Source organism: Argopecten irradians, chromosome 2 (genome assembly GCF_041381155.1).
Source record: "Argopecten irradians isolate NY chromosome 2, Ai_NY, whole genome shotgun sequence".
NCBI lineage: Eukaryota > Metazoa > Mollusca > Bivalvia > Pectinida > Pectinidae > Argopecten > Argopecten irradians.
Genome location: NC_091135.1, coordinates 7,593,882 through 7,614,367, shown reverse-complemented (window position 1 = coordinate 7,614,367; position 20,486 = coordinate 7,593,882). Strand labels below are relative to the sequence as shown.

General features: G+C 35.2%; 2 protein-coding genes across 2 annotated transcripts in view; one reads left to right on the top strand and one right to left on the bottom strand.

Moving 5' to 3' along the window:
- The window catches only part of LOC138314329 (ubiquitin carboxyl-terminal hydrolase MINDY-3-like), a 350,037-nt gene extending 344,739 nt beyond the window's left edge, over positions 1–5,298 (bottom strand). The window contains exons 1-8 of the mRNA XM_069254611.1: positions 5,104–5,298; positions 4,017–4,160; positions 3,044–3,272; positions 2,549–2,663; positions 1,981–2,054; positions 1,560–1,639; positions 824–894; positions 33–113 (exon numbers count right to left, since the gene is read on the bottom strand). Of these exons, the coding sequence (XP_069110712.1) occupies positions 33–113; positions 824–894; positions 1,560–1,639; positions 1,981–2,054; positions 2,549–2,663; positions 3,044–3,272; positions 4,017–4,160; positions 5,104–5,209 (900 nt within the window). The 5' untranslated portion in view covers positions 5,210–5,298. The remainder of the gene's footprint in view (positions 1–32; positions 114–823; positions 895–1,559; positions 1,640–1,980; positions 2,055–2,548; positions 2,664–3,043; positions 3,273–4,016; positions 4,161–5,103) is intronic.
- A 63-nt stretch (positions 5,299–5,361) lies between these two features.
- Positions 5,362–16,688, top strand: LOC138314309 (tRNA wybutosine-synthesizing protein 4-like). Its single transcript, XM_069254592.1, has 15 exons — positions 5,362–5,523; positions 6,261–6,385; positions 7,556–7,715; positions 7,943–8,057; positions 8,670–8,817; positions 9,379–9,445; positions 9,578–9,609; positions 10,267–10,357; positions 10,840–11,020; positions 11,881–12,147; positions 12,493–13,188; positions 13,722–13,819; positions 14,369–14,547; positions 15,221–15,350; positions 16,006–16,688. Exons 1-15 carry the CDS (start codon positions 5,458–5,460, stop codon positions 16,201–16,203), a joined length of 2,553 nt encoding a protein of 850 aa, XP_069110693.1. The 5' UTR covers positions 5,362–5,457; the 3' UTR covers positions 16,204–16,688.
- The last annotated feature ends 3,798 nt before the right edge of the window (positions 16,689–20,486 follow it).

Sequence of the window (20,486 nt, the reverse complement as noted above, 5' to 3'; positions counted from 1 at the left end):
CAACTAAACAGTTTTAAACAGTATATACCAACCTTTGAAAACAGCACAGTAAGGTGAGTCTCACTCCCGAGTAGCCATATTGGATAACGAGGATTCTTCAGGTACCAACCTACCTGTATAACACACCAATTTGACAAACAATTACCTACTGTAAGAGACACAGTATTTCATTATACTTCATAATGTTGTTTGTGGTACCTTTACATATGTTGGTTTGAGGTAGATTATTTTAGAATGAATGTAAATAAGTCTTATGTTGATATTATTTGTATTTTTTCCACAAAGGTGACAAAATTATGTCAATAATTACTTTTGCTAACTGAGAAAGAAGTACCAGAGAATTCATATAGGATGTTTTCATCTGTTTCATCTAATAGGTTTTCCTGGATGGGAGGTTTTCTCCCATATCAAAAACTCCTTAAGCTTCTGTAGCAGCAAAACGTATGAAGATTAAATAAAAGTTACAACTTGTAAAAATGCTGTACAATACATAAATATCAAACCATGTAGATACAGTGAATCGATCTACATGCATGTCCTGTTGTGTAGTACGCATGAAATCTCGAGAAGGACGCACCTGTTTTATAACATTGCAAGTCAGTGGGACACACAACACTTTTTGAAGATGGTTTACGTTAAAAACATGCTTCTTAACTCTATGTAAAATCAAATAAAAATGATTGTAAGAAAATGCAAAATGTACTGTGCGTGTCCCGCTCTGTTTGAGCAATATTATAGGCCTATGACAATGTGGTTTCATAGATCATGGAAACAACCTATTCCTACTATGGCTGTCGATATATCTGAAGACAAATTAACTCACCTCACAATATCGCATGTGTTCTAGTAATGTTAGGAATCCTATTGTTGCTTGTCGTGGTATACCATGTAGCTCTGAAATATTCAATCAAAAAACCAAATGTGACATTTTTTTTCTTACATGTACAAGGAACGTTGAGGAGTCATAGATCCCGAATGAATGTAAATTGACCTCAACAAGATGCATTTCTTTTATTTAAAAGTCCAAGGTGATCACTTTTGGTATATGTAATTGACATATCATCCATCCTTGGATATAAGATATTGAGATATTGTAAGCCAGGAGAATACTGTATAGCCTTTAGTGTCATGGGTAAAAATTTTCACAATGAAACTGAAAATGCTAACTGTCCCATGGCCAGAACACCTTATTCTCTTAACCCGGACAGCGATATATCCACAATTTTTACCAGGGTGAGATTTTTTCAATCTTACCCTAGGGTAAAGACAAGTTACACAAGATCTTTTCACTTGCTCTTTTTGGGTAAGAGACAAAGAATCATTCCTCTTTGGAGTGAGACAAGACATCTCAACCCTTTAGATAAGATTCAGAGCCTCGTATTTGACAACTTTTAAAGAATCTTGCTCCTCGGGTTGAGATTCTCCTGTATCACCCCAAAGGGTTGAAAGATTCTATTAATCAATTCTCTTAACACCATATTATGAGTTTCTGAATGTAAACCTTTGCTCCTGTTTAATCTAGACTATGACGTTTGCTTTCTCTATACATAAAGACTTACTGAGACCACAGACTTCTTTGTCATTGTCCCACACATTGGTCACAGCCTTACCACTCAGGAACAGGTTAATCAGACTTTGGCTGTAAAACAAAGGGCATTATACATCATCAAATCCAAAAAGTCAAATACCGCTTTTTAAAATCTACCTTGCGTGTTGATCTGCTATATATGAAATACATGCAAGGAAGAAATTTATAAGAAAAATACTTCATTATCTAGAAAGTCGTATGAGGGAATAAAGAGAACAACTGCCTTAGTTTTACATCAGAGAAAATAAATAATTACCAATTTTTATGACCAGTTCCCCAGCTATTTATAGTTTACTAAGTTTAAATTGATAAAATTAATGAAATATCCTATCTCAAATTTCCTTCATCCATTATGTACATATAATGATTATGTTAATCCTCCAATACGTTACCTTCCGTGTCCATGGATACAATCTATGAGAGATTCCCCTGGGTCCTCAACCTCATTTTTTATTTGTTCTATTCCCTGAAATTATTTCACCAAAAGTTATATCAATAAGATAGTGTTGTGCTCAGTCACGTCCAAGGATGATGTATTAAATAGAAATTCTCAAAATTATAATATTAGAGATCTTCATATTCCGTCAAAGCAGAAAGGGGAGATAACTACATATCTGGTGGGTAGCAGTATTGTTTAAAGGGGAGATAATTACAATATATGAAGTAGTATTGAGTTTTTTTTTTGCATAGATTATCTTCTCTTGATAGCTAACTAACAAGTTTATTATAGAAAATTTTATTGTTTTGTTATGATAGCATAAATTCAAAACAAATAAATAGAGAAAAGATTGATTAATTTGACCTTCTTACTTAACTTTGCTGTCAAACAAGTTCATATTACACTTTGATTGGAAAATTTCACAATAAATCTTGTCCATAGATGCTTGAACTCTTTTTTATTGGAAAATTGTTTTTATTATGTTTATGGTTGTTTTGAAGATATATTAATTAGCCACTCACCTTAGTTAAAACTACAGAGTATAAATGTAATAAAACACCAAATTCATTTGTAAAATCTGGAATGCTAGATTTTATACAGGTCCTGAGAGCTTCTTCGTCTTCACACTCAGTACATCTAAAACAAACAAAGCCATCACTTCATTCATTTAAAAGGAAATTTCATAATGTGCTCTACATATAATAGACTTAGAATTTTGAAGTTTAAACTTTTTGTCTTCGGGGTTAAATGAGATGATAAACCATTTTCTATATCAATTCACCAAAACAATTAGCATGATAATTATACCTCTAGTTTGTGCCAGTATTACCAGAAAATTGCTTAATAAAGACATTCTACACATATTTATTTTTGGTGCAACATAATGTAAATCTTTACCTCTGAATAATCTCAGCTACTGTGTATTGATATCTAGCAAACAATTTTCTCTGAATTATATAAATTTCATATTGTAACACCATATACAACAAGATGAATGTAATGAAAAATAGGTCTACCTAAGTCTTGAATGGAAAAGGTCCTCATCCAGGCGTGGACGTTTAGGACTCCTTTCTCCATCCTCTGCCTCCTCAGTTGCTGCAGCATCAGACGTCGACGCTTCCTGAGTATTTGATGTGTTTTGTTCAGAAGAGGAGTTGTCAAGGGAGACAACTCTGTAGGTACTAGAGGCTACATCTATAAGAATTTGTGTGAGAGCTGCACACAACAGTTCCTTAGCTTCCTCCTCTACAAAACCAGTTATAAAATAGACAATATGATATAAAGGTCAAAATGTAGGTCACTATAATTTATAGTGACATGGTTATGATATGTGACATACTGTCTCACCCAGGTGGACCATATACATTTATTATCCATAGCTTGGTCACTCATTTGGTTGTCAGATGTGCATGAACCTAAATGTAACCCTGGTCAATACTAGCCGCAATATATCGCTCGGCTAGAGAGAACTTCTCTTTAGCTCGATCGGTTGAGCGTCAGACTAGTAATCCAGAGGTCCCGGGTTCGATCCCTGGCAGAGGCAGGTATTAAATTTATTGTAAATCCTGCACCCTGTTACATTGGCGCCCATGTAGGGACTCGGGAATGATACTTCACGATACCTGCGAAGGAATCGTTGTGACCCCTGGAAACTCGCAGACGAGTTCATCCCTGGAGGGGGAGTATGTAACCCTGGTCAATACTAGCCGCAATATATCGCTCGGCTAGAGAGAACTTCTCTTTAGCTCGATCGGTTGAGCGTCAGACTAGTAACCCAGAGGTCCCGGGTTCGATCCCTGGCAGAGGCAGGTATTAAATTTATTGTAAATCCTGCACCCTGTTACATAAAATATAGCTAATCATAATAAGTGTACCGGATATGAATATGTTATGCTGTAGGAATGCATAATATGCATATACAGATGGATGGAAGAAATGACCCAATGCAAGTTAAACCTCTAGTTTGTCCTCTTGTTGAGGCCATTTTACCTGTGACTGCAGATATATCTTCAGGTGGGTTGTCTTTAAAAAGAGCAGCCCTCAATACATAGGCCTGTACAGGGGCGATAATTGCACATGGACCCCCTTCATGTTGTACCAACGCTGTTGGTTCATCTTCACTAAATGAAAATCCTGTAAACAGAAAAAGAATATTAAGACAACACTTAAATTATACACAGTGATTTTTCAGGGTATTTTGGGGAAAATGTTTTTGTAACAAATTGGAAATTTTTAATCGCAAAAAGAGCAGTTTTGGGAAAAAGTTACACTTCAATGAACATGGTATTATAGGTGATTAAATACTGTAAAACAGTAAATTGTGTCAATTTATCAAAAGGTGACGACCATAACAACAGTTTGAGAGTGGTTTGTTTTTAGATTAAACGAGAGGAGAGATTTTCGGGATTTATTTGGTTTGGGAATTTTTCATTGTAATTGGGAAAAAAATAGTGGGGTTTGGCATTGGGAATGGGGTGGTTTACCGACTCCAGTTATATAAGGAGAAAAATCACTGATACATAACATATAATTTAGGATGAAAATTAACCTGAAAGTAAAATTAGGAAGTGTCAGGCACAAAGTGTCACAATATTATAGATAAACTTTTCCATTAACTCGAAAAGTGACATGGTATGTAATAACAATAATGAAACTATGTAGAAGAACAGGGAAAATGCACATTCTTATCGAGTGTCCCGGGGCGACCATGCAGGAATCAACCGGGGTCTCCAGCGTGAAAATTTACGACTCTATCGACTGAGCTAAAGAAGCATGCTCCGTAATCTGAGTGACAGAGACCGTTTTTAACACTATGTTCAAACCACACCGACACGCTCCTATTACAAATGAAACGCGTTGAAAACACCGTCATTTTTTCAAAACAAAAATAAAATTCAATTCAAATTTCATATTGTATCTAGGTCTAGATCTGATATGTGTGCACTCTAAATCTATCAACAAAAATGATAGATATATCATTCATTGTTTTAAATCTTCTTTCTGACGGTAAACTCGGTTGAATCATTTTTATCAGCTGCTGATCATGAGATGCTGTACTGTAGAGCACCGATGTTACCTTGTGTCCATCTCGTAAATATTTCGTCTTTCAAAGCCGATCCCCATAACAAATTCCTGACATCCTGAATTGTTTGCTGATCCAATTTCACGGGATTCATAGCCATTGTGAAGGGTTATATCAACATTACAATTACTCAAATCAACTTTTCATTTCTGATGTGGCGCCATATTGTTTAATTTCTGGTGTCCTTGGTCTTTAAAACGCTTCAGATGAAATGCTTCCAATTTAAGCGTTTATAGGACGTTGGTAATTTTATTAAAGATGGCCGCGTCCATGGGAAAAATAACTTGAAGAAGATTGGTGTGTTCAACAGTAATTTCTTAAGTATTCGAGAAAATCGACGACTGAAATATGGCTGAAGAACCAAAGAAAGATGATAAAAAGCAAAAGACGTGTAAAAGTCGACGAGAAACTGCTGTTGGTTTTATTTTAGATAATTTGTTTTTGTATTGTCTAACTAATCGATCCAGTAAACGTGTCATGGCAATGGACTGGTAAATTGATCATATTAGAACAGTCTTAAACAGACATGAGGCTTTTTTTGTGTCATTTATATGTTTTTTTTTGCTGCCATTTCAATTACTACAATATTCTATCTTGAAAATGAGCAATTTGTCTATCATCCTGTCCAAAACCAGATGTGCATTTTCCTTTACTAATTAAATTAATATGAATTTAAGGCAAAGCTTCAGAAGAGCGCAGCTACATGTAAAAGATTATAACATCATAACTTTATATTGTCTATATTTTTCTACGAGATTAACATAAAATATATTTCATTGACATGTACATACTATCAATAGTTAAAAAAAATTCAAAATAATCCAATTGGAATAGTTCAATTTACTTCAATCTTGTTTTTATCAGATGCAGAGAAAACTTGGCAATATATGCCATGTTCTCAAAAATACGTATGAATTGGTGCCATCATCTTTGGCGAAGATTTAGTGACGTCACTGCTGACGGTGCCGTGTGCTTGAAAACATAAACAATATATATTATATTGGACCAGTATATTTATTGTGTTGTTCTTGTATATGTGTAAATTAAAACAGTACAGTAATTTTAAAGAGTATCCCGATAACACATTTAATCAAGCTAGTACAGAAAATTTCAAATCTTGTCGTGTTGAAAATAAGATTCTTATTCCACAGGTTCAAGGAACTAACGACAACTCCATAGTGAGTAAATGTTCTATGGCTGCAGTTGGCTACTTTGATGATGTCTTCCTACAGGAATTTGTGTCTAAAGTCACAAGAAGAGCTCCACTAATACACAGGTAGAAACCTTATACTATAGTCATTAATACACAGATAGAAACCCTATAGTCATTAATACACAGGTAGAAACCGTATAGTCATTAATACACAGGTAAAACCCCTATAGTCATTAATACACAGGTAGAAACCCTATAGTCATTAATACACAGGTAGAAACCCTATAGTCATTAATACACAGGTAAAACCCCTATAGTCATTAATACACAGGTAAAACCCCTATAGTCATTAATACACAGGTAGAAACCAGATAGTCATTAATACACAGGTAGAAACCCTATAGTCATTAATACACAGGTAAAACCCCTATAGTCATTAATACACAGGTAGAAACCCTTTAGTCATTAATACACAGGTAGAAACCCTATAGTCATTAATACACAGGTAGAAACCCTATAGTCATTAATACACAGGTAGAAACCCTATAGTCATTAATACACAGGTAGAAACCATATAGTCATTAATACACAGGTAAAAACCCTATAGTCATTAATACACAGGTAGAAACCCTATAGTCATTAATACACAGGTAGAAACCCTACAGTCATTAATACACAGGTAGAAACCCTATAGTCATTAATACACAGGTAGAAACCCTACAGTCATTAATACACAGGTAGAAACCCTATAGTCATTAATACACAGGTAGAAACCCTACAGTCATTAATACACAGGTAGAAACCCTACAGTCATTAATACACAGGTAGAAACCCTACAGTCATTAATACACAGGTAGAAACCCTATAGTCATTAATACACAGGTAGAAACCCTATAGTCATTAATACACAGGTAGAAACCATATAGTCATTAATACACAGGTAAAACCCCTATAGTCATTAAATACACAGGTAGAAACCCTATAGTCATTAATACACAGGTAGAAACCCTACAGTCATTAATACACAGGTAGAAACCCTATAGTCATTAATACACAGGTAGAAACCAGATAGTCATTAGTACACAGGTAGAATCCCTACAGTCATTAATACACAGGTAGAAACCCTATAGTCATTAATACACATGTAGAAACCCTATGTGTGAGAGCCCTTCTAAGAATGGTTTTATTTAATAATATTATTTTGGAAAAAATTGGAATTAGTAAATGTGAAAAAGAGTTTCTTTAACATTGAAAATCAGATAAAAAGTTGATATATTAAAATTTCTGCTTCAGGGGCTACTATATAAGGGCTGTAACCATTGACTATATCCTTAAGTCATTTCTAGCCTCACAACCAGGACCAAAGCAGATTGTCTCCCTTGGAGCCGGCTTTGATTCAGCATACTTTCGTCTTAAAGCAGCAGAGGGATTAGAAAATGTCTCATTTTATGAGGTATGAAAAACCAACAAAAACAATACTAACAAGTTTGTAGATTGTAATGTTGTAAATGAACGGTTAATTTCAGTAACTTGATGATTTTTGGTTTTAATAGTTTGAAATATGGAAACAAAAAAAGTCTTTTAATACATTAATTTTTTTTCACTTTAAAACTAAACATTTAATGTAACCTTTCATCCAGTTCTTGGAAATAAATGTGTTTTTTTAATCTATTAAAACAGGTGGATTTCCCTGAAGTTGTAAAAAGAAAATGTGCCATCATCAAAGCCAAGGGTGTCCTGGGCAATCTGATTCCAGGCCTGCATCAGCAAAAGCCAGATCAGAACCCTCTCATAGGTATGTGCTCCTGATGTTTATAGTGATAACATTCTGTATGATCTTTTTGTGGATTTCTTACAACTTGTCTAACCCTGAACATAAGCTGATACTGTAATCAGGGGAACATAAATATGAGGTTACTATGAGATTGAATTGATAACTTTTCCCCCCAGCCCTCTGCTGCTGCTAGAGTTCAGAGGTTTTGGATTCGAACCTTGGTCTAGCTTTGTCTTTTTTCTCTAGCACTTCTTACACTTTAAGCTGAGATGTTGCTTCTTCAATGAAAAGAATTTGGATTCGAACCTCGGTCTAACTTTGTCTTTTTTCTCTAGCACTTCTTACACTTTAAGCTGAGATGTTGCTTCTTTAATTTTTTCTCTAGCACTTCTTACACTTTAAGCTGAGATGTTGCTTCTTTAATGAAATGAATTTGGATTCGAACCTCGGTCTAGCTTTGTCTTTTTTCCCTAGCACTTCTTACACTTTAGCTGAGATATTGCTTCTTTAATGAAATGAATTTGAATTCGAACCTCGGTCTAGCTTTGTATTTTTCTCTAGCACTTCTTACACTTTAAGCTGAGATGTTGCTTCTTAAATGAAAAGTATTAGTTTATTGTCTTTGTTTTATAGAAATACACACCCCTGGGTACACCCTAGTTGGTGTGGATTTGACCCAGCTCAACACACTGGAGGCCGTACTGACCCACTGTGGAGTGGACACTGACCGGCCAACTCTCCTGCTGTCCGAATGTGTTCTCACCTACATGACCCGTCGCTGGTCAGTATAGATCTTCACTTAGTATTTATTTTATATCTTATAAAATGAGGAAACAAATAGATGTAATAATAATTTTTTTATCAAAATGATCAAAGTTTTGATGTTTGAATGATGTTGAAAGATGACTAATATCTTAAACCTTATTTTGTACTATGTCTCTAGAAAGATGTTACCATATATAGTCTATATGTTAGCATATATGCTTTTAACCTAATTACATATTACATAATATGATTGCCTTTGTTTTCATGTTAATTTTGTAAAAAGAAATTGAGGCTGCAGTGACAGAGTGGTTAAGATGTCCCGACATATTATCACAAGCCCTCAACCTCTGGAATGCAGGTTTGAATCCCATGTGGGGCAGTTGCCAGGTACTGACTGCTGGTCAGTGGTTTTTCTCTGGGTACTCCAGCTTTCCTCCACCAACAAACCTGGCATGTCCTTACATGACCCTGGCTGTTAATAGGACGTTAAACAAATAAAATAAAAAATAAATTAATGTTAATTACCTATTACTATTGAGATATTATATATAAGATATTAATATGCCTTTGTTTACAGTTCCTCTGCCGTCCTGAAATGGGCCTCTGAGACGTTTGCCAATGCTGTTTTTGTTTTGTACGAACAGGTAAGCTTTGAGTTATATTTTTATTAGCAGAGCATTTTGTATTTCAAATAATAATTAGACTGCACGATTTAACATCACATAATACTCTTATTCAATTGGTTATAATTTATGTATTTTGTTTCTGTGTTACAGATAAATCCAAGTGATGCCTTTGGATTATTCATGTAAGTAGAGTGTACACAAATATAGATTATTACTTCATCATGTTCTGTAGGCTATTTCACCTATCCCTTATTGCACCTCATGGTAGTTTGATATTGTTAGAATCAAATATAATTGAGACCAGAATTTTAAAGTCATCTGGCACGAGTTTAACCATTATTCCTTAACATAAAGAAATTCCTGATTTTTAAACTTAAAATTGTCAATAGGAATGCATTAAGGAAAAACTCTGTAGTTAACATTCCTATGGGAAATTTGAAGTATAGAGATTCCTTAAAGTTGAGGAATGTTTGTGAAACTGTAGCTTGTTGTAGACAATTTTAGTACATGAAACTGACCGGTCTAGTGCTGTATCAATACCAGGTTATGGTTATTGAAACTGACCTGTGGCCAGTCTAGTGCTGCATCAATACCAGGTTATGGTTATTGAGACTGACCTGTGGCCAGTCTAGCGCTGCATCAATACCAGGTTATGGTTATTGAGACTGACCTGTGGCCAGTCTAGCGCTGCATCAATACCAGGTTATGGTAATTGAGACTGACCTGTGGCCAGTCTAGTGCTGCATCAATACCAGGTTATGGTAATTGAGACTGACCTGTGGCCAGTCTAGCGCTGCATCAATACCAGGTTATGTGTACCAGTTATTTTCCCCACACAGGCAGCGCCACTTCCAAGTAGTGGGGTCACCACTCCGATGCATTACCGCGTTTCCTACAATACAGTCCCAACGAGAAAGATTCCTGAAGATGGTGAGCATTACGAGAAAGTTTACATTGTTATGAAAATTTTTTCTTATTCTGTAAATATGCTTTGGCAAATATCAAATTGAAGATTATTAGAATATGCTGTTCCTTTATATCTCAAAATGTATGAATTTTGGACAGGAAAGATACATGTATGTGCTAGTTACCAAAGCAAAACAGTTGATACGATATTACACCACTAAACAAATTAATCATTCTGAAATATTTTGTTTGGTCAAAAGTTTTTAAGAGCTATTATTGGTTGTTCAAAGTGCCACAGGCCTGATTTGTTGCATCAAATCCTAAGCTGTGGATTTAAAAATTAATTTAATGAATCGTAGTATCATTTTTTTCAGTAGACAAATTTCTAATTTCTAAAAATATCATAAATATCCGTATTGTAAAATGCAATAGATGAAATCAGACTACATATCACTATTTGTTACTGGATTTCAAATTAAATGTTTATAAATGACTTCTTATATCAGGGCTGGGAAAGAACAGAGGCCCTCGATATGAACCAGTTCTATACATCACTAGTGACAGGACCGCAGCGACACCTGGTGGAAATGATGGAGCCGTTTGATGAGTACGAGGAGTGGCATCTCATGTGTGGCCATTACATGATTATGTGTGGCTACATAGGACGCTGTGGCAAACTTTTACAAGGTAATACCACAGAGTCATATGTGGACTACAAACAAAGGTCAGGGGTCATGTGTGAACTATAGATGTGTCTTTCAAGGTTTAAAGGTCAAGGGTCAAAGGGTTGATTTTGGATCAAAGTTAATATATTGGATATTTAGGACATGGTAACAAGCTTGCAAAAGATGAGGTCATAGATGATATTTTGTATGACTGAAGACTTTTATAAAGACCTTGAAACCTGTGGATAAAGAGCATGAGTATATTGCGGTGTTCAAGTTACTTTTTCCTCCTATATTGCACCACAAGTTCATATACTGGTGCACTTTCTTTGTGTATAACCCTAAACACCCTAGTATAACATTTTCTCTGATGTTGGTTTGTTGAAAATTCCTATGATATCCTAGTATAACATTTTCTCTGATGTTGGTTTGTTGAAAATGCCTATGATATCCTAGTATAACATTTTGTCTTGATGTTGGTTTGTTGAAAATTCCTATGATATCCTAGTATAACATTTTCTCTGATGTTTCTTTGTTGAAAATGCCTCTGATATCCTAGTATAACATTTTGTCTGATGTTTCTTTGTTGAAAATACCTCTGATATGCTAGTATAACATTTTGTCTGATGTTTCTTTGTTGAAAATACCTCTGATATGCTAGTATAACATTTTGTCTGATGTTTCTTTGTTGAAAATACCTCTGATATGCTAGTATAACATTTTGTCTGATGTTTCTTTGTTGAAAATACCTCTGATATCCTAGTATAACATTTTGTCTGATGTTTCTTTGTTGAAAATACCTCTGATATCCTAGTATAACATTTTGTCTGATGTTTGTTTTTTGAAAACACCCATGATAACTTGTATTTTGCTTTCTTTCAGATATGAGTGAGAAATGTTTCCAGCATGTAGAAGACACAGATCCAGAACTACCGATTGTTTGTATTGAGCAACTTCCCGTAGGCTACCCTCTGCTGCGGTTTGGACACAGCAGTGCACTTCTCAATGGCTGTAGTTACTTTGTGACTGTGGGAGGATTTGGAGAACAGGGAGGCAAACACCGACGTCTCATAGATGTTGTCGTTACAGATCTAAATACATTTGATTCTCGCATTCATTACCCGACGGTAGATCCAAAGACTGTGGAAGGTATGTTTGTAATACGATTCATGTAAATTTCGGTTTTTATCTCGATCGTGATTATTTTGAAGGAAATGTGGACCAAAATATTACTTATAAATTTAGAGTCAAACCTGTGTTAAGCAGCCCCAAGAGGGACAGACAAAAACTGGTGACTACAATGAAGTGTAACCACATGGTTACTACTAAGTGTATAGATTCTAGACAATTTCAGTTGTACACTGGCCTTGAAAGACAGATGACCACTTAGTTTAGTACAGTAATTTTCATCAGGACGACTGTGAATTGACCACATAAGGCAGGTTTGATTGTAGCAATATTTCACTATATCTTTTTTCTGGTGATTCATTTCAGTCAACAGAATGCATCATGTGATCTGTGCTTTGAAAGATTATTCCATTCTTCTCATTGGTGGAAGGACATCACCAATAAGACTCTGCCGTCAACTTGTAAGACTGAATTTCATTGGCTTGGATATCAACCAATCAGATTCCTCAAAAACCAAAGATGCCTCAGCATCTGGCCATTCACAGGACAGTTATGATTCTGTGTCAAATAATATCCAATCAGAAGCTAGTGATGCAGTGGAGACTGGACATATTGGAAGTGATGACTCCAAAAGTATTGAGGGAAAATCAAACATGGAGCAACCAAGTGACTGTTTCTGTGATAATTTAGCAGAAAATGTTTCAAGACAGTGTGAAGTAAATAGTAAAGTTAGAAATCCACTTGTGACAAAGCCAACAAATATCAATAATATGCCATCATCAGATGACTCAGGACAAGACAATGACAAAACTGTAATAGAGGAAGGAAATCAGCAATGTAAAGAAATAGGAGAAAATAAAAAGAGTGCAAATTCAAAGTGTAAAGAAACAGGAAAGAAGGGGAAAAAATCAGAGCGTTTTAAAACAAAAACTCATAAAAACGAAGAGTTTGTGAGTACAGGAAAGGGCGAACCCCTCAATGTGGACATAGGTGTAATGGCGGAGAGTGGTGATGTCCCATGTCCCCGATGGAGACACTCTGCCTTGGTACTGGACAAGGGAGGTAAGTAATACTACTAACAATGTACGCTAAGTAATACATCCATTATCTTATAGGATTACATTTTAAATAAATATATATATATTTTTTAAATCATACCTGTAATTGTTGTGATGGGGTTTGACTATCATTTAATTAAAGAAAGAACGAAAATGATGGATTTTGAGAATTTTTAGGAGCCCAATGGGCCAAAATTAATTACCAGGTTAAGGTTTTGGTACAAGTGTAAAAATATTGTTATTTCTTAATATCTGACATGGATTTCTGCATAGATATTGGAATATCAAGTCTTTTTTTCCAGTATGGACAATTATTTTAAGGACGAAAATATATTGTTATGGAAATGGGCAATCATTTTGTTGGTAAAACACAGGATTTTGAGAATTTTTAGAGACAAAATGTGCAAAGATGTACTTGCATGATGAAACTCTTAGGTTTTTAAAAGCTGCTCTCAAACAGGTCTTTGATTTTTATGTTTTTTAATTTTGTTTTGTAATGATGTCTTCTTGATGAAGGTTTTGAATTTTAATTTCTAGGTCAGGAGTGTATTTTCCTGTTTGGTGGACGGACTGAGACGGTACTAGCACTTAATGATGGATATTTCTTAGACACAGCTACAGGCAGATGGACCAAGGTCAGTAGTTCATAGAGGGTTTAATATAAGACCAAGGTCTTTGTGTTACGTGATTGACTTTTTTGTGTCACCTGCAAACAGCAAGCAACCTACTGTCAACCAACTTTCTTTTATGGTTACTAATTTTCATGGTTTGCATTTCAAAACAATTATACAAAGATAAACATTCTCGGATTTAGAAATTGAATGGAAATTCCTATATATATATAAATGCAGTTGATACTAATTCGTGAAGATTAACTTTAATAAAATTACTTGGATACAGGATTTTGTTGTCCATCACAACATACATGTATGATGAGTCTTGTTATAAGGTGTAGCTGACATGGGCCAGGTTTAATAAGTCAGCTGTTTCAGCTTTTCTAACATTAATAATGGTTTTCCTATTTAGGTTCATTTTATCATTTACCAATCATACGAAAAATGGATATATGCATACTGGTAAACCTGAATGTATGCATTGTTTTGTACATTTTTGCTGATGCAGCATATACATTTTTAATTATCATATTGCAGAACTTTTATATTCAGACATCAATTCAATTTCAGGTGTCTTCTGCAGAATCTGTTCCTGCAAGACAAGCACATTCTACTACAACTTGGGGTCAAAAGGTTTTAGTGTCAGGAGGCCTGGATTCTGTACTTCAACCTTTGAACTCTGTACACACGTTTGACATCAAGACCTGTGAATGGAAAACATTGACTTTGAAAGGGAAACTTTTAAGTCGGTGAGTGAATAAATGTTTAAGATGATAAAAATTGTCTTTTGTAGGTGGAATTTGAAGATCAAAAAGGTATTTATGTCCTATCTTCAACAATATCAGTAACAAATTCATTCTATCATTTTTTTCTGGAGTCTGCAAATTGAATTGGGTTGCAATGATAAAAACATCATTTATTTCCAGATATGCAATGTAAAACAAATGATATCTTACATTATATAATTTTCAGTTGTAAAATTAAAAAAAAAAATCAAATTATTTAAAAAGTCTATGGTGTCATTTGAGGTACATTTTGTAAAATAATTTGTAAATGATTAATAAATCATAGTTATGATAGAAAGATGAATTTAAATAATGGGATCTTTTTAATGAGGTCAAATATATACAGTTTTGTTCTTTTATACTGCAAACCAACTGTTTTTTATGAGCAATTAGATTTCATGTATTTTGATGAGAAACCGTTAAAATATTCTGAGCACAAATACAGCAGAATCATATCCCTCAAAATCACGAATTTGAATGGCTGTGAAAAAGTCGTTCGGCATGGAAAGGTGAAATAAAATCGCTGTGAAAATAAATTGGTTTACGTGCACATTTAGTTACATGTATTATTATATAGAAAAATGTCGATTCTACTGTTAGGATCCTAGAAATGATAGTGTTACATTTCTCACCGCAGATATTCCCATACAAGTCATGTGATAGGGGAGTACTTGGTTCTGATTGGAGGAGTGAATTTTAACCACACACAGCCCGGAGTCGCTCTCATCCATTTACCGTCCCTTACATGTCAGGAGTTCCCACTCCAGGTTAGTAAAACTGCAATACCTTTAGATATTAAAGTAAAGTGGTAAGTGTATTTTGACAACACCAGTGCTAGGTGCAGGATTATAGGACTCTTTCATAAGTGGATATGAAGGATAGAGATATTCTACCCGAGGGTCACAAAATGTAGTAAAACCCGAGGCTTATTTTGTGATCCTGATAATAGAATATACCTATCCTTCATATCCATTTATGAAAAAGTATTTTTCTTTCATACCTCGACGTTTTATTGCAATTTTACAACTATAATATCCCGCCATTTTGAAATAAATTCGAAAAACTCCACGACTGAAAGTCAATTTTCCATACATGAAAAAATATGTGATATTTTCAACACAAATTTCGTTGTTTGCATCTTTTATATTAAAACCAGTCAAGCTTGTGAAAAAAATGTTAAAATTTACTGAGGAAATAGAATTTTGTTGACGCCGTGACGTAACAAGGCTTTATTGCATGGGTAGCCATGCAATACAGTTTCAGGCGACAGCCAGTATTACATCCGTAGGTATGAAAGAAATAAAAATTATGTGTTTTATGTATTACATAGTAAAACATAATAATGTTGAGTGTTTTGTAGTTGCAGTATATATATATACTAATGTGTTTTAAGGATTTCCTCTTGTGTTTGTGTATTTCCAGTGTCAACAGAAGGATGCCATTGTGATGTTACATCGCCACACTAGTGTGTACTGCGGAGATCACAGTTTTATCGTGGTGGGGGGCGGGGGTAACTGTTTTTCCTTTGGAACTCACCTGAACACTACTCCACTTAAGCTGAACTTGGCCAACTGCTTCAACAAGATGGACAACATTGTCAAAAACCGAAATTCAGACTAAGAGAGAACTAAAAGAGTCCTTAAAAGAGTTACACAAGAACATTTCAGTTAGTCCTGCTGTTGATAGTTTTTCTGGTTATGGTCTATATAACAATTTCTTCTCTGAACCATGACTTAAGGATTTTTTTATTGATATTGATAAAATCTCAATAAAACTTGATTCACTTAAAGTAGATGTTCAATGCCCTTGACCTTGAACACTCCGATAAAGGTCAAATAGATATGATATTTCCTATACCTGCTGGTAATTACATTAATTTTTAGGTATGGGTCAGGGTACTGTAATTATACTTCTCTTTTAGGCTGTTAAAGACAACATGTTTTTGTTGAAGAAAATAGGTCATAGAGTGAAAATATATCGAAGGCAAAGTCACATTTTATTTCAATTATGGGACCTGTATGTATGCTTTATACGAAAGCTGTTTACAGTTTTGAAAATGTAATTTATCTAATTATGCTTTTATGAAATAAAGAGGATGAAATGACTCTAAATCATGTGTAATTTGTTTAAATAACATTCGTAAAACCATGTTATTGCTAACAATATTTAATTATTTGTTAATTGCTGTAGATAGAAGAAATTATGACAACAAGTAACTGAACCAGTTCTCCATGGTATGCTACCTAGAATTTTGTGGTCATTGCTCATCTACGAAGTACCACTCACGGCTGTAGAGGCAGTGTAAAAGGGTGATCAGTAGATAACTGAACAGCTTAGCAACCACACTTCCACAAAATTCAGTGACAGAGAAGTTCTAGGTAACTAATGTGTGTGAGGTCATCATGCTGTTGGACAGAGCAGACGACAATACCAGAAAAACGAGGGTTGCTACAAGGACAGGAGAAGATTGGGATGCCAAGCAGGCTTGAAAGAAGCAGTGACAAGTCTCCAAAGCAAGGATAATGTTGGATCAGTGTACTCAGTGAAATATCAGGGAGTCTTGTCCCAGGAACCATCACAGGGCCAAGTGGGAAAGTGGAAACGGTAGGGACATGGTACAGGTCGATGAGTTAGTAGGCAACAGGGTAACTGGAATCTCTATGAGGGGATGAAAATATAATTCAGTGGAGAGGGCTTAGAATACCATGGAGTGACATTGAAGTTCAAATGCCACATGCATAGCTTCCTGCTGACGTCAATATATGCTTTACTGCCAAGCTCAACTAATCTTATAACCTAGGGAAATCAGACAATGTACTTTGTAGTAGATAAGATACTAGTAACCTGGCACATATCTTCGCATGCTACACATGGCATTATAACCAGGTCCTTAAAAGAGATAAATAATTATATGCTTCGAGCGCACAAAAGGAAGAAGATATTATTCAAAGTACCAGGATTTGTCACCTGTGAAGTCTGGTACTCGTGTATAGGGAGTATAGAGGCTGGCGATATATTCATTACAACATGAGACGGGGAGAACACCACTTTACATACACATGCAGATGTGGTCATGCAGTTTAAGGTAGTCACGGTCGAATTAACCATGAGAAAACAAAATTGAGACGACAAATGAATGTGAGAAATAGAAATATCAGCAGTTACTGAAGAAATTAGACAGGCCACCAGACCCTAAGTTGCTGATAAGACTTTCTCAGCAGAGTTCTTTACTAGATTATCTCCCCCTAGTTTAAAACTTAGTATCAGGCATGTAGTAGAGACAAAAATAATCAAGCCAATTTTTAGTGATTTGTTTAATATTCTAGAGACTAGTAGCCAGTCTATGAAGAAATATCAACAGTAAGGATGGGTGACATGGTGCCTACATATAGAGGTCAGATGTAGGGGTTTCTCCGGTCAGTGAGTTTGCAGATTGAAGGGATTTAGGTCTGGAGAAAGAGGTAAGAATAGAGTTGTATGGTCACCAGACAGTGCTATCCGTGAGACATACAAGTCACACAAACATCGCTGCCGGGGGTGAGGAACATGCAGTCACGTAAAGCAGAAGCGACAGTCTATGGTCTTGATCAACCCAGCTGGGAACAAAACAAACATTGAAGATAAGATTCGCCTGATGAGGGGATCGACTAGCAATTGAGACATTCGATGGTATTTAAAAAGGAGTTTATTAATAAAAGTAATTTCCATTATTAGCTCACCTGACCCAAAGAGGTGATAAGCTTATACCATGGTGCGGTATCCGCCTGTTCGTTTGTCAATTCACATTTTTAAACTGTTACTAGTCATACAGTACTGAATGGGTTTTAGCCAAATTTTATATTAACTCCAAATATTTGGCATGTTATCTTGTAGATATTGAATGTTATCGTTAATTTTAAAATGGTTAATAATACTAAGAATCAGTAATATATCTTTGGACTTCTAGAATTCTTTTTAAGTAAATTGCTTTAGAAGTGCTAAAAATAAGAATATCCCTATCCATTCATATCCACATATGAAAGAGTAATTTTCTCTCATACCTGGACGTTTTATTGCAATTTTACTGCTGTGATTATCCACCGCTTTGAAATAAGTAAAAACAAACACGAATTTAAGTCAATTCTTGTTTCTGGGAGGAAAAAATCAAATTGTACGGAGAAAATAGTAATTTTGTTGACGATGTGACATCACGTGGCTGTATTTCATGGGTACATTGGCAGTGCATTACCGGAGACCAGCCAGTATTCAATCTAATTAAAATTAGACATGTCATTCCGCTCACAGGGACCTGGCACGATTTTTTTAACTAACAGTATACATATATATTATAGTTACTATAATATAATATATATATATATATATATATATATATGTATACTATTGGTTAAATTTTTTTTCGTGCCAGGTCCCTGTGATTCCGCTCCACTACGTACATACGATACTCTACGTTACGCTCGTAGTGGAGCGGAATGACATGTCTAATTTTAATTAGTTTGAGCCAGTATTACACTTGTAGGTATGAGAGGAATTGTAATTAATCACCTTTCGTTGTTAGCTCCAAATTATATACCTTCATTTGAGAAGTGTTAGTGATACCACTCAAGCCAGGAGTAAACAACATGTCTGTCAGACGTCATATATATGACCTCTTAGAAAAGTTATCAAACATGGCCATCTAAAACCCGTTATTAAATGCAAGCACCTCAGTTCTTTAACATGAATCTTGAAAGCAAATGATAAATCTTGTTTTAATTAAACATATACAGTATATTTGCATCTGGTGTGTCGTAAACAAAATGAAGCCTAGTTGATCAGAATTAAATGGAATTTAGATACCGCATAGCTGATTATAATGCAGGTCAAACTTTTCACGATTTACTTTAGAAGTTGAGCTGTATTTGGTAATTCTTCTGAAAAGGAATAAGGTGATAATTCAAAATTAATAGTTTCTTACCTTTCAGATCTGTCTTTTTCTGTGTTGTTTGATTAGCATAATTGATCTGCAGATAGTAGTTAGAAATGTATCTGCTGTCCACATTGCATGATCTTAAATGGCGAGTCAATGTAGGATATTATGTTTTTCTCTTTTTCTTTACCGATTCTTCCTAACGTCTCCCTTGACAAGGTTGGTCTATGAGGAAGGCTCTGGATTTTTTCCCCTAACCGAGATACACTAACGTCTATAAAAGTGATAGCTTATGCTCCTGTTTAGCGTTCAGCATAAGGGGGCGACTGGTTTGTCTGTAATCTGTATCAAGTGACCAAATGGAGCGTGTCTGTCTTCGGCGGCAAGCTTTAGTGAGATAGCAAAATAAGGGAGGGGCCAGAGTTTCACTATTGCAAAGAGACAGAACATGAGCATACAGCAGTCTTCCAAACATTTCATACACGGGATACCGTCTGTTATCTTAGTTTGTACAACAGGCTCGTAGGCCTTAATCACCACATACGTTTAAAATATTATCATTGGTCCTAATTGTCAACCGCGTGTTGTCTGTCAATTACCAATGTGATTGTTAATAAACTTGCAATAAAGTGACCAATAAACTTGCACTAAAGTGACCAGTGGTCAGTGGCGTGGTATATTTGCTACCTGCCACAGTAGCAAACCTGGAGATTTTCATGTTCTATAAAAGACGAAACATGTAGTCTTTTGATATACATGTACGTCGATTAAGAATCGATTAAGGGGTCAATGTATTGCTTTTTTCCGTTTGGAAGTCGCTCTCTATTATTTCAATAAAAAGTCAATATGATTGGTCAGTTTTGCTATGACATATAGTCCTGGTGTAGATTTAACAGCAGGGATAGTAATTACTGGAATATCGAGGATTGAGATGACCACACCGATAGGCTTTCCTGGTGACGTGGAATGTCACTACAATCTAATTAAAATAATAATT

What these genes read in the sequence shown, in the direction of transcription:
- LOC138314309 (XM_069254592.1), top strand. Translation starts at nt 5,458, where the DNA reads ATGGCTGAAGAACCAAAGAAAGATGATAAAAAGCAAAAGACGTGTAAA. An exon ending in GAGAAAGATTCCTGAAGATG is followed by an intron (nt 10,358 to 10,839) that starts GTGAGCATTACG and finishes TTCTTATATCAG; the next exon opens with GGCTGGGAAAGAACAGAGGC. An exon ending in CTTGGTACTGGACAAGGGAG is followed by an intron (nt 13,189 to 13,721) that starts GTAAGTAATACT and finishes TTTAATTTCTAG; the next exon opens with GTCAGGAGTGTATTTTCCTG.